This window comes from Pelophylax lessonae, assembly GCF_965119305.1.
Source record: "Pelophylax lessonae genome assembly, chromosome: 4".
Lineage (NCBI taxonomy): Eukaryota > Metazoa > Chordata > Amphibia > Anura > Ranidae > Pelophylax > Pelophylax lessonae.
Genome location: NC_138771.1, coordinates 51,813,332 through 51,828,306, shown reverse-complemented (window position 1 = coordinate 51,828,306; position 14,975 = coordinate 51,813,332). Strand labels below are relative to the sequence as shown.

Here is a 14,975-nt window from a genome sequence, read left to right as displayed (position 1 = left end):
TTAAAGTGGACCTCCACTGTTGTTCGTGCGGTGTCATCCTGGGAAGCCATGGTGGATGCGGTCCTACCTTTATTTAAGCTGACCTACATGAACTAGGGTTGTCCCTGGACGTATTATAAGGTTTGGCTCCCCTGGACATCATGGTAGAGGTTGTGTGAGGTCTCTCCACTATGAGTTTGCCCCCTTTCTTCCCCCCCCCCATCTCTGCCCTCTTGGGTTGGTCTGGGACTAATAGTATTGATGAGTGTTCCTGCCCCTGTATGACTTCAAGTGACTTGTGCTACCCTGGTGTGCTGATATTGCTTTGTCTTGTTGGACTCCCTACCTTTTGTTAGGATTACCGGTCAGTTGTGAATTGCACTCCATAAAGCAATCTTGTGTTATTAAAAAAAAACAAAAAGTGCACAGATGTGAAGCGGCCCTCAGACACACACCGGTCATGCTAGGGCAATCAAGCATTTAAATTATTGGACTTTCAAAGTTCACTTTGCAGAATGTTAAAGCTGAAATCCAGGTATGATCTTTATTGCACACTTACAATGGACCAGCTTGGACCAATGTAAGGATGCATATCTCACACTCAAGGGGCCACTGGCAAAGTGGACAATCACTGTAGAAGCTGATGCTACTACAGTGATAGCCACGATCTTCCAGGTTCCATTCAGATTCTGTGGAACTAATCCCAGGGGGTCATCCACTCTGAACTGCTGCCTTTCACAGAACGCCATGTCATTTTTTCAGTACAGGAAGGGGTGGTTATACCATGACCTCCACCTCGTGGTGCAAAGAATTTATGAACCGCAGCAGTGCCAAGCAAGGGCCATCCTGTGGTTAGGGAAGTATATCCCACCAAGTCCTGTGGTTAGTTTGCACCTGCTTGCACAGGACCTGGAAGATTGCAGTGATTACTGACCACTACAGTGATTGTCAGCTTCCCCAGCAATCCCTCAGATATGAGATAAACTTACTTACACTAGTCCAAGCCAGACCAATGTTGGTATGCAGTAAAAAAAATTAATCACACCTGGAATTTGGCTTTACCCTAGACGTGACACCAAAAAAAGGAGCAAAATATTAACAACCATATCTTTTATGTTACATTGAAGTGGATATCTTTCACAAATGTAGGAGCAAAGTGGAAAACTGTAATACAGCACAAAACATTAGGTTCACTTGCAAAATGCAGAACATTGCCTGTGGTTTTATTATTCAACTCTGTTCCTAGGAATATATAATGACGTTGCGAACGCATACAATTATCAGTCATGCTTGGACTGGATGTACAACTATTTATCTTTCACCCCCCAGGCTTCCACAGCCTGCACGGTGCAAGAGGATAACATGATAATCTTTGCACTGTACTTTGTGATGTCTACAGTTTTATTCCACATCAAATAAATGTCTCATATATTCTGTAACAGTATGTATGAGATATAGATAGAACACAATCAATAGTGTAAAGGTACACATACAATAAATTACTCACCACTAGAGGGAGTAGATGTGGCACAACGGTGCCCAAGGTTTACTTTCTAAGCTCACATTCACATTAGTGCTGCTGCATAATGTGTCTTTCAGTGCCTTTTTGTGCATTTTTACACGCTTTTTCTATGCTTTTTTTGTAGGAAGAGCCTGGAATTTATACACAAAACTCTGAGAAAATTGTGATTTCTAAGTTAACGCAACAGCAAAGGAAGGAGAACATGCACTAGTGTGAAAGAAGACTTAGCTGCTATATTTGTTTGCTGACACAAATTCTAAGGGCTACCTCATTCCACACACATTCAGTCCAGATGCGTTTCTACATGCACATTTTTGATGCATCCAATGTGCATTATTTCGTCTTGTGTTTTTCTTTTTTATATACATTTTTGGTAATTTCCCTTTTTATTTTTTGGTGTACTGCGTTTCGGTGCGTTTTTGATACATTTTGCAGTACTGTTCCTTGCAGAAAAATGCAGCATGTTCTACTTTTGTTGACTGCATTCGAACAAACTGCAATGATGTGCACTCAGCCATTGGAATCTATGTAACCTACTGTCCATGCGTTTTTGAAGCAGGAAAAAAAATAAAATGCACTGTAAAGCATGTGGTGTGAACCAGCCCTATAGGATCATTCCTCCCAACACTTTCAATTTCCCCCTTTTGCATAAACTTTTGACCAGTTTATATTTTTTACAAGGCAGACTTTCCAATATTGCCTTTTGATAGCAATGCACAAGTGGACTGGAAATATATTCAAAACCCAGTGTGTATTAGCCTGATTACAGATTGGATGTGGACCATCATGGTGTCAGAATCTGCCAGCAAAGTAACCCAGGTATCATTATTGAACTTTCCTCATCTCATATTCAATCACATTATAGTACCATTGCTGTTGCTTTAGCTCTATGGAAACCGTTATCCTCCAACTCATTTCTATAATTATTTTACAGTTTTTCACAAGTCATATGGCATGTACATGAAGAGTAAAGCATGATACATGCGTTAAGTTGAAGTAATGTCCTTTGATGACGCCCTGGAAGGTGGGGCAAAACGCGTTAAGGGATTTCCGGTTACGCTGAAACCATTGACGTCCCTTCCCTGTCCTATGTGGAACGCACACCAGAACGACGCTCCCAGAAGGATTGTACCTCTCTAAAGCATAATTTTGACTGTGTTCTTGCAAGTAGTTTTACTTTATGCGCAATTAATAAATTGTTTATGAATTGTTTATGGACTTCACGATGCCAGCCCATTATTTGCGTTTGAGCCTCTAAAGATCTCTTAACTGGTGGGCAACGGAGTGTAACATTTGCAAGGAGGATCAGTGGTGTACACCACACTGTCCCTAAGCTGTTTTGACCCCAGACTGAAACAGCCATGGGGGTCCAATACTTCCAGTGAGTGGGGACACAGGAGGGGAGTGGAGCACTCCGCACCGATTGATGATTTTCAAGCACATCCATGCACTTGGACATTTGAAGCACTGATGCACCTTAAGTTGTGGAATATTCAACACTTCATTTATACTTTATTGTATTTATTCAATATTTATTTATTGTAGCACTGGTGCACTTTTATATTTATATTTAGGCAAGCGCTGTTTTATTCATTATCTAAATACTTTTTTTTTTTTTTTTGTCCAACACAGGGGGCTAAACACTAATAAAAAAAAAAAAAGTGGCTGCAGTACTAACTATGCGAAGTTAGAATAGCAATAGCCCCTGCTGTGCTATTGTGTCCCACCAAAACACATAGGTCAGCGCTCACAGCCATTGGCAAACACTGATCCAACATGCCTGTTCAGCAGAAGCTGCTGTTAGATTGGCTTCTATCAGACAAGCAGCTGTATACATGGGACGAATATTTCTACTGTACTGGCTGATTTGGGTTGACATTCGTCCTGGGTGTATGGGGGGTTTTAAGGGAAGAGAATGAAATTGTAATTCCTTTTGGAACACAACTGAACTGACTCATTTTATGGTGATTGCATGGATGCATGCATAAATCTTGTTTGGCTTTTCTATCCTGTGAATCAGATACCCGATTGGAAACAAACTTAATGTGCATCATTGACTACATTCAGCAATTACTAATTATATGCAGGTCAGGTGTACATGGCAACTTCTGTCCGATTAATAGGGGCTTTGGGTACCTTAGAACATTTCATCTCTCCCATCCAAATGTTATCAAAAAAGGAAGAGATGTCATAAATTACTGCACATTAGAGCTGATGTAATACAGTATGATCAGCATACCATGCTAATGAATTGTTTTCTCTGCTGGTCCTGCCCACATACTACAGCTAATCATAGGGGAACATTTTCCTTTCACACTCAGACTCAAGTCCACATAGTAGTGGGGGCGAGTTTGCTTTCTGATGCTTTTAACAGTATAAAGTGACCAAGAAATATGCTATGAAGATCACTTACCGGGAAGCACTGTACCCCTGGCACACACTGACACAGCACATGACTCTCTCCTGATTGGTGACAGCTTCACCGAGGAATTTACACACTATGTTTCCACCTAGGCTAAACCCCACAACGATCAGCCTGGTCTGAGGAAACGTCTTCTTGATGTAGTTGACCATTCCTCCAAATTCCCACGTACAACCTAAGGATAGAAAATGACAGGTTAAAATCTTACAACTGTGTCAGAATATTTAAAGCGGAATTTAAGGAATGATTAATGTAAGTATGCATATCTCATAGCTGAGGGACCATTGTGGATGCGAACAATCACTGTAGTAGGTGGCGCTACAACAGTGATATCCGTGATCTTTTGGGTCCTGTGCCGAGTGGCTGCCCCAGTGCACACTGACCACTGAGGTTGTCACTTACTAGGAACTACAGCCATTCACTGAACCGCTTGTATTTTTTTCAATAAATACAAGCTATTCTTTAATTGGACGAGGTGGAGAGGAAAGGCAGTGATGTCACAATCTCCATCTTGGCCAACAAGAAGAATGTGCATACTAACATTGGTTCAAGCTGGTCAAATGTAAGTAAACAATGAAGTTAACAGTTGCTTTTCGACTTTAATATATATATATATATATATATATATATATATATATATATATATATATATATGAGAGTAAAACATCAGCTCCACAGAGAACCCTGTTCATTAGTTATGTATGGAAATGTGAACTTTAGAAAGATGTGGATTCAGTTAAAGGCGTTCGGTCACCTTTGCAGTTTTTCTGTAAAGGTGAATTGACACCCTAAGGCCCGGTTTCCACTAGTGCGACACATGCCAAGTCGCACAGCAAGTCAAAAGCCATTCATTTCTATTTGGCCCGTTCTCAGTTGCGACTTGAGTTGCGGCGACTTGAAAAGTAGTTTGTGCACTACTTTTAGGCCGACTTCAGTGCGACTTCCTTCTATAATGAGGGACAAGTCTCACTGAAAGCCGCGAACAAGTGAACACTACAGAGTCGCGCTAGAAGTAGCGCGACTCTGTAGCCGCAGCAGTGGAAACCGAGCCTTAAAAGGGCATCTAAATCCAAAAACAAAGATGTAACATACTGAAGAGTACTAGTCCTTGCTAAGCGTCGGTTCACATACACGCGACGCTACTTCCCGGGGCGACCACACAAAATCGCGGTGCGAGCAGCGCGCCGCGACCTCGGAGCAGCCGCCACGGACTTCATAACATTGAAGTCTATGGCGGTCGCCTCCTGGTCGCCCCAAAGAAGCTCCGGACCCTTTTTCTAGGTCGGAGCGACTTGTGTCGCTCCTATTAGAATGGGTCCGCGCTTCCCTATGGGAGGCGACCTGCGGCGACCTGTGAGGCGACCAGGTCGCCTCACAGGTCGCCCTAGTGTGAACTGGGGCTTAGATAGCTGCATTATTTTCTTTTTGTAAGTTTTTAAACACCAGTAGGAAAAGGTTTACTTCAATTCATGATAAATGAATATATAAAAGATATTAATGATTATACATTTCTAGGCATACAACAATTTAACATAGGTCAGATTACAATTAAAACAGGTAGGTATATGAAGAGCTGACATGTGACAGAATTCATTCCTGCATCGCACATAATATATATTTGATGGTACATAGTGTTATTGGCATCTGCTATGGCATTAAAAAGCATGATATCTTGGCATCCATATAACTCAATGCATTTCGTGGTTCTGTACCCACATCGTCAAGAGTAAGATGAAATAGAGATATCTAAAACATATAATAGAAAAATATTAGAAAAAAAAAATCCCCATGCTACATACTATTGCCATCCCCTGTGGCATGGGGATTTTTTTTTTTCTAATATTTTTCTATTATATCTTTAGATATCTCTATTGCATCTTACTCCTGACGATGTGGGTACAGAACCACGAAATGCATTGATTTATATGGATGCCAAGATATCATGCTTTTTAATGCCATAGCAGATGCCAATAACACTATGTACCATCAAATATATATTATGTGCGATGCAGGAATGAATTCCGTCACGTCAGCTCTTCATATACCTACCTGTTTTAATTGTAATCTGACCTATGTTAAATTGTTATATGCCTTGAAATGTATAATCATTAATATCTTTTATATATTCATTTATCATGAATTGAAGTAAACCTTTCCTACTGGTGTTTAATCAAGTTGTTACAATGGGAGGCCATTAATGGTCCATTTTATTAAAATGTTTATTTCATATAATCAAGGATCAATTTGCCTCATTTAATGTCCCGCAAACCTATGTAAAGTATTTTTGTACAATTTTGGGATGGAGGCTTGTTTTTCCAATATGTGGGTATGCTGCAGAACATAATATTCTCTAATCATCTTTTACATTATACAAAAACAATTGGGCTACTGTTTAGTTTTTTTTTTTTTTTAATTCATTAAAGTGTATTTTTTCCCCCAAAAACTGTGTTTGAAAGACTTCTGTGCAAATACAGTGTGACATAAAAGATTGCAACGATTGCCATTTTATTCTCTAGGGTCTCTGCTTAAAAAAAAAAAAATAATAATAATAATATTATAATATAATATAATAGAATATATGTTTGTGAGTTCTAAGTAATTTTCTAGCAAAAAATAAATGGATTTTTGTAAAATCTTACCGTAAAATCCTTTTCTCTTAGCTCATTGACAGACGTAGTCCTCGGTGATACAGCACCTTCGGTTATGTTGCCTCCACAGGAGTAGGACTAGACAGGAAATGAAAAATGCTCTGGCCACACCCCAGGGGCAGTCCCCGAGGGTATATCCTCTCTCTCTCCGCCACAGAAAATCAGTTATGTCACAAAAGCAGTGCTTAGAGAATTTAACCCAACCCAACTCAAAAACAGAGGGGCGGGTACTACGTCTGTCAATGAGCTAAGAGAAAAGGATTTTACGGTAAGATTTTACAAAAATCCATTTTTCTCTATCGCTCATTGACAGACGTAGTCCTCGGTGATACAGCACCTTCGGGAAGTCCCAGAGCAGTATCACAAATGAGGGGTGGGAAAATGGAAATCAAATCCAAATCTAGAAGGGCCAACCGGTGCCAACTAGAAGTTTACAATGCTCATCCTTAATGATGAGACTCAACAAAAAAATTTTCAAACAGAAAAAAACCCTCGAGGTAGACCACCGGTCTCCTCAAATTGCGGCCTGCAAAACCTTGCGGCCAAATGAGGCATCCGCCGATGCCATCACATCAATTTTATAAAATTTTGTAAAGGTATGTACCGACGACCAGGTGGCCGCTTTACATACCTGGACCACTGACGCCTGATGGCGAAAGGCCCAGGAAGTACTGAGCGCTCGAGTGAAGTGCGCCCTAACAGGGAACGGAGGATTCCGACCCTTAATAGAATAAGCCTGTACCACCGTCTGACTGATCCATGTAGATATGGTCGCGGCAGACGCAGGCAACCCCCTTCAAGGGCTATCCGTGATCACAAAAAGTGAGTCCGTCTTACGAAAACCACTTTAGGAAGGAAGGATGGATTCGGAAGAAGAACCACCTTATCCCTATGAACCACCAGATCTGGGGAACGACAGGATAATGCGGCCAGTTCTGACACCCTGCGTACAGAAGTAATGGCCACCAAGAAGGCCACCTTCTGGGAATGAAAGCAAGGGAATCTCCCTAATATCTTCAAAGAGAAGTTTCTGAAGAACCGACCACACTAAATTAAGATACCAGGCGGTAAGGGTGCGCACACTGGCGGAGCCAGATGTCGCACCCCCTGGATGAAATTCCGCACCAAGGAATGATTAGCCAAAGGTTTCTTGAAAGAAGATTGCCAACGCCGAAAACCTGACCCTTGATCGTGCTCAAGGATAGTTTCTGCTCAACCCCTTGTTGCAGACAGACCAAAATTCGGGTCACCGAATAGGTCTGTGGGGAAAATCCAATAGATTCACACCATGCAATATAAGACTTCCATGTGCTGGAAGTCGCTTTCCTTGCTTTAACTGGAGGTAGGAATAACTGAAGCTGACACTCCCTTGTCCTTCAGTACCTGGGTCTCAATGGCCAGGCCATTAAGCCAGCGACTGTAAAGCAAGATGGAAGATCGGTCCCTGAGACCGCAAATCCTCCCTGAGAGGAAGTCTCCAAGGAGCGTCCGCGACTAGCCTCGCCAAGTCGGCGTACCAGGCTCGACGAGGTCAATCCGGAATTTCTAGAATAACTGGAATTCCCTCCACCTCTATCCTGCGAAGAAGTTCCCGCAGCAACTTGAGAGGATGGAAGGCATGCCGTAGCTGATACTGCCCCCACGGGGCGATCAGCGTTTCTGCTGCGTCCGCTAGAGGATTGTGGCGCGATCTACAAACCTCCGCACCTTCCTGTTAGGCCAAGGTGCCAACAGATCCACATCCGGGATGTCCCAATGAAGGGACAGCTAGGGAAAAACCTCTGGATGAAGAGGCCATATGCGATTGGATCCGAATCGGGCTGCTCTAGAGCTGCTCGATCCAGTAAATCAGACAAAATCTGATCGCTCTCAGTTCCGATACCCTTATTGGTAATCTGGATACTATCGGAAGAAATGACTTCCCCTGGTTGAGCATCGGAGACTTCCTGGTCCGCTCGCTCAACCGGATCCGATTGTCCAGGGAATCGGAATTCTGATTCCATTAAAAAAGAATCTCCTTCAGGAGAATTCGGGTATGAGACTGGGTATACGGTACTGCCTCTAAGAAGGCCACCATCAGTCCCAGCCAATTGACGGACAGCAACATCCGAATCGTTGACTGAACCTTCTGGAGTTTCCCAGCAAGGAGAAACTCTCTTGCCCAGGATGTATCCAACCTTAGGCCCAGATAGTTCAGTCTCCTGGTGGGAACCAGGGATGATCTTTGGGAAAGCGAAAAAACGCTGATGTCCTGCGATGATGGGGATATAAAGATAGGCATCCTATATGTCTATGGACGCCAGGAAATCTCTTTGATGCAGGGAGGCCACCACTGTACGGATGGACTCTATTTCTTCCCAAGTCCAGATTTGGACGCACCTTGCCCTCTTTCCTGGGCATTGTGAATAGGTTTGAATAGAACCCCTGAAACCGTTCAATGTTAGAAGGGAAGAATCGCACCGGTGGAAGTGATCGAAACTCGATCCTGTGTCCTCCAGAAACCGGTGAAGACATCCCCCCCCCCCCACCCCAGAGATGGGTAGGGGCGCATCAGGCTATATTCTTCAGGCTTGGCTAAGCCGGACTCTTTGTTTACCCGACCAGCACCCTTTGAAACCCCTCTAAAGGGGCTTTGGAGGGTTTCGCCTTATCGCCCGCCCTCGCGGAACGAACAACTCTATATGAGCAGAAAAGGAAGGTCCTCGTTAGTTACGAGGTCTTTTTATCCTAACAGTCTGTGGCAAGACAGCAGGTGGTACCGTCTATCCTATAAAGAGGAATTCCTCAAACGGATAGCACCTAGCCATGCGTTTGGAAATAACAGGGGTTCGTTTCAAAACGACCCCATTTGGGTAAAGGAAAATCCTTCGCCCTTTTGGTAGGCTAACAAGTACCAAAAAAGGAATCTCAGTTTCAGCTACCTCTGCCAGTGTAACCTCAAGACTAAAGGTTTCCCGGACGGACACAACTAGTGCATCCACCACTCTTGTGCTATGGCGGAGGCAGAAACGTGCTCCTCACTGCTGAGGAGATATTACCTGAGACAACAGCCCCCTAAGAGGGACCTGCAACTGCATTGACCAGTTCCAAATCCGTATCTGAAGTATCTGATAAACAATAGGGGTAGGCGGGGGTCGCTTCTTGATCCCCGTCCCTGACAGGCCACCTCCACCCGGGATACCAAAGACTCCAAAACTGCATTAAAAACAAGTGGGGTACTGGAGGGTCCTGCGGCCACCTTGAGGGGATCAGGTGGGGATACCTATGCGGCAGGGTCAATGATTATACAAGACACTTGCCAGCGACAAAAAATGACAAAGTAAAAAAAAAAACTTTTTTTTTTTTTTTTTGTGTCCCCCAGTCGCAACAGCGCCCCTCAGTGTTACCTGCCTTTTTGGACCCCACAGAGAGAGAGACAGACCCCAAGGCTCATCCCTGATGCACAGAAGTTTTCATCAGCTTGCTCAGTGCTTGTCTTGTTACAGACAGGAAGTCTTTGGCCCTATTTCCTGGGTAAAAGAGGCGGCTCCGCCCCTTAACACGCCTGCCGGCTCCTCCCCCTGGCTCCATGAGGTGTTTGAGTCACCTCAAACATGGCCGCCCCCATGCTGGAGACACGAGGCTACACCAAAATGGCGGCCTCGTGCGATCTACCAGACAATGGCGGCGGCCTGCACAGAATAGTGGCATGTCTGCAGAAGGATCTCGGCCTCACAACCCTTCACCCTCATGGTGGTCAGCGTGGTCGGAGGTACCGGACCCTAGCGGGGCGTATGCGGTCCGTGGCCGTCGGGAGGCATCTGCTTAGCTGGAGGAATGATCTGGAATGCAGTATACATGTATAGACATCGCCCTGTGGCTACTGACAGGTAGGATACCTTATACTATCACAGTAAAGTTCTAGTACTGCCACTGACTACAATCATTTACACATTTTTACAATTAGATTGTCAGCTCCCAAACCAAGCCTCCTGGCTTCTTGTACACAAAAATCACACTCAATTAGGGGGATCTGTGACATGTTGTAGGATAGAGGGGAACCCATCCTTACCATTACAGAGAGGGGCCCGCGTTCACCACAAGACCCGTCAGGGGGAAAGGGGGAACATACTACTCACCATACCGGAACCAGGCGGGCGCCAACTCCTGACAGTACCCCTCTCCACCGAGGTAGGAGGGCTGTCGACCAATACGGGCGCCGTGACTCATGGTCTTTGGCGTTTCAGCGAGACGTTTAACTCGCAGGGTCAGTCCCCTCAAGTGGGACTATGTCGCGGCCGACCCAGCGCGGAGCTATGGCCTGCACGCGCTCGTAGGCTGAACTGGGGTGACCACTGGATTTTAACATCCCGCCCGTCGCCCAGTTCAGCTTTCTTGCTTGAAGATCTCACAGGAACACTGGAGAAAAAAAGCTGTCTTAAAAAAATTCTTTTCTAAGAAAAAAATCCTGCCAGGACCGAAGATCCCAGCAAGGTATCTAGGTCCTTACTCCCGACTAGACAGAAAAAAACTGATTTGCTGTGGCGGAGAGAGAGAGGATATACCCTCGGGGACTGCCCCTGGGGTGTGGCCAGAGCATTTTTCATTTCCTGTCTAGTCCTACTCCTGTGGAGGCAACATAACCGAAGGTGCTGTATCACCGAGGACTACGTCTGTCAATGAGCGATAGAGAAAAATTATTTTAACTTGTATGCAGGAATTGTCAGAAAACGGCTTAGTCTTTAAGAGGTTAAACGGCTTTCCCTTATAGCCGTGACAGGCCGTTTATTTGACAGCCGTGAGTGAGCAGAGAACGGCTCAGTAAGAATCAAGGACATGCCGTTTTAAATTGTGAGGGGGGTAAATCGAAATCGAGATTTTTTAACGATTAAATCGTGCAGCTCTAACTTGTACCCTGTAATTAACACATTTCCCGTCACTCCTCCTTTGTATCTATGGAGGAAGGCATGGTCGTCAACCTAGACTGCGCTCCTGTTATGGACTATAAACATGTTCATATCTCTATCTCCATTACATGGGGACTGGGCAATTGGTTGTAGAGAACATCGCTAGGAAGGAAGATATTGTTTGATGCAGCTCACAGGAAGGAAGGACATGGCATTTCTGGCAGGATCCACAGTTATATTCTGTATTTGCTAAAAATGTTCTTGGCTAAAAAAAATAAATAAAAAAAGTAATAATGTAGCTACCACATCATAGGGCTGTAAGCTACAATCTAAAATAGTTTGTTATCCTTTGAAGCTAAACTCCAGGCAGATATAAAAGACACACAATAATATAGCACTATATTACACCATTAGGAGCATTTTTAAATGCAAGCAGTGCAAGTACCTGAATCTGAACTGGTATAAGCTTTTTGCAGTCCCTGTCCCTTTGAGTCAAGAAGACAATAAGCTCATGTTCTGATAAGAAGCATGCTGATAGCAGAATAAAAAGAAAAAAAAAAGGGGGGGGGGGACAGGGAAATTAGCTCTTCATTGTACTTCTTTCGCTGTCCAGTCATAGGCTGGGGTAGGTCCAGGATGACCTGGGCTCAGAGGAAGTGGGTCGAATAATATTGACCATCAGACCAAAGTCACAGAGCAGAGGAAAAAAACGACTGCGGGGGAATCTTTGGGTTGAAGCGGAGTTTTGGAGAAAAAATTTGTTTTATTATTTAATGGGCTACAACTTTTTTCTGGTTATTTTTTCTAAATTACGGCTTTCAATATAAGGCCAAATACTTTCATCTAATATCACTTCAGACCTGTGAGCTCACTAAGCAAGGCTATATATGCTCAAGTCTTTGTAAGGTATGTGCCTTATGTAAAGGTTTCTAAGGGGACAATAACAATATCACAGACAACTGTATCATTGTAAGCAGGCGTTCACTCATTGAGTCGGCATCAACATATCACCTGGTCCCAACTGAACAGAAATTAAACTGCAGACTGATAGATGCCTGTAACAGATCCCCAATACTTGGACCAAGTATTTCTGTCTTAGGTCTCCAGAATCTCACGTGATGCAGTGACCTGGCCCCTCAATTTCCCCCCAAACATCAACCGAAGCTTGATGAAGGGTAAAACAAATGATACTTTATTCACCAACTCACTTCCAATATATATCCAGTAATTAACATACCTGGCCATCTGGACAGACACAGGTGAATGAGACTGCAACATTATCATAATTAATTCAACAACAAGCCCAAAACATAGCCGAATACTCATTCCTAGAAGTGTGAACACACTTCACCTCTAAACAGATGAAAGCAGAAGACATAGGCTCTCAGACTGCACGTCTCCGTTTTCAACACACCTTATTATAACTGTCAATAGACATCCCCCCAGTATACCATAGCTGAGCCTTCTGTCATTAGCATCTGTTTTAGTCTCTCATGGTGTGAAGTTCTTTGTTGAAATATGCAGCTTAGGCCCAAAGTCTGTGTCGCTTGGGGTGGCTGGGACTTGAATTCAAAGTAACAGTACTCCAAGGGTCCCCCAGCATACACCCCCAACCAGAGCCACGCTCCCCTTCAAGCCAGGGCCGTAGTCCGTGGGCAGGAGGCTGGCCTCCACACTCCTCCGGTAACCCGTGACGAACGTCCTAGCGAATGGGCGTACGTCACAATGCCTTGCTACCCGTCATTCTCAGACACATTTGTCTACAGCTAGCCTGTTCTATAAACTGCAGTCTACAGAGTGAGAAATCCCCAAAACCCAGAGTGACTTTTTGCTACTTAGAAAAGAAGTAACCTAAATAAAAAAAATAAAAAAAAGATTTGGAAACAGATGAGGCATGTGACATTTTCCTGTACGTAGAAAAGATTTCAGCTTTGTTTTGAAGTGGAAACAATGGGCATACAGAGAGCAGTTAAACTTCCAGGAGGAAGCATGTTAAAAGCAGATTAAAGCGGTTCCAAATAGCAGTGCCTGTTTTTTTTATTTTTTTTTTAATTCTGAAAGTTATTTATTTACACAATTTCCTACTTGAACATTCCGTAACAAGTTGGAAACAAAAAACGGTTTCTGTTCTGTTAAAATATTTTAACACTTAAATTGATTTCCTCATCCAGAATGAGCAAGAATGGTAGCTATCCCACAGCAACTGTTTTTTTTGTTTCTTAAACACTTTTAAAGGAAACATGCACAAAGAGTAACACACCTTGCTAACCATCACATTGCAAACCTCCCTCTAAAAATATCAGGTACTTGGCTGTCTCTGACATCAAAGATGAAATCACTGACCAGGAACAAGCAAGTAAAGCTAGAAGGTCAAAATCTAAACTGCATGTTCAGTCTTAGTTGGTATCTTATTTAAACTTGAGCAATGGCGGTCTACAAATTAGTTTTTTTCAGAACTAGTTATTGAAGGAGTCTATTCCACATTTTCACAACTTTTACAGTGAAGAACCCTTTCTGTATGTGGAGGCCAAATTGCTTTTCCTCCAGATGTAAAGAGTGCCCCTTTGTCATCTGTAAAAATCTGAATGTTCTCTATATGGACCACTTATGTATTTATAGATGTTGATCATATCCACCCTTAAAGCGTTTGCTACCCAAAGAAAAAAAAAAAAAAGGATCCAGTTTGCTTATAGCATGATTAACAGCACAGTGCTTGTGCTGTGTAATTTGGCCCCTTGTATAACCTAATATACCTGGCTAATCCTGCCCCCCCCGTAATCTGACCACAGTTTATCATGGCTGCTGAACCCCCGACACCACAGTCAGCTTACATACCTCCGTCATCCGCAGCGACAGTGCCACTCTGCTCCCCGCTGCTATGAGAAATGTAATATATTCATACATTCCCATCGGTTTAATAATGACATGTGCCCCCACAGTAGGTACGTGTTTTATACAAAATATGTTCATTTCTACCTTATTTTAGAGTGCCTCCCAGCAGTCACGTGACTGCTTACCTCTCTCCTCCTGGCTGACATGAGCGGGAGTTCTTGGCCCCTACCGCTGTAACTGTCAGAGTAGGAGAGGAGAGCAGCGAGCAGTCACATGAGCACTGGGAGATGCTCTAAAATAAGGTAGAAATTGGCATATGTTTTATTTAAAAAAAAAACGCGTACTGTGGGGCATATCGTTCTTAAACAGAGGAGATTTATGTCCCTGACCAAGTGGCTTTGCAACCAGTTTATTCTCCTCTTCTCAAGAGAATAAATTCAGTTCCTCTAATCTTTCCTCATAGCTGAGCTCCTCCATGCCTCTTATCAGTTTGGTTTCCCTTCTCTGCACTTTCTCCAGTTCCCCCCCATATCCTTTTTGTGAACTGGTGCCCAAAACTGAACTGCATATTCCATACGGAGATCTTCCTAATTATTTGTACAGGGGCAACATGATCTCTCTTGCTCACTGGAGTCTATACCTCTTTTAATACAAGAAAGGATTTTGCTAGTTTTTGAAACTGCAGG

At 43.5% G+C, this 14,975-nt stretch overlaps 1 protein-coding gene across 1 annotated transcript in view; it reads right to left on the bottom strand.

The window, feature by feature from the left end:
• The window catches only part of ABHD2 (abhydrolase domain containing 2, acylglycerol lipase), a 92,031-nt gene that overhangs the window by 40,156 nt on the left and 36,900 nt on the right, over positions 1–14,975 (bottom strand). Inside the window, exon 5 of the mRNA XM_082255405.1 lies at positions 3,915–4,098. Within this exon, the coding sequence (XP_082111531.1) occupies positions 3,915–4,098 (184 nt within the window). The remainder of the gene's footprint in view (positions 1–3,914; positions 4,099–14,975) is intronic.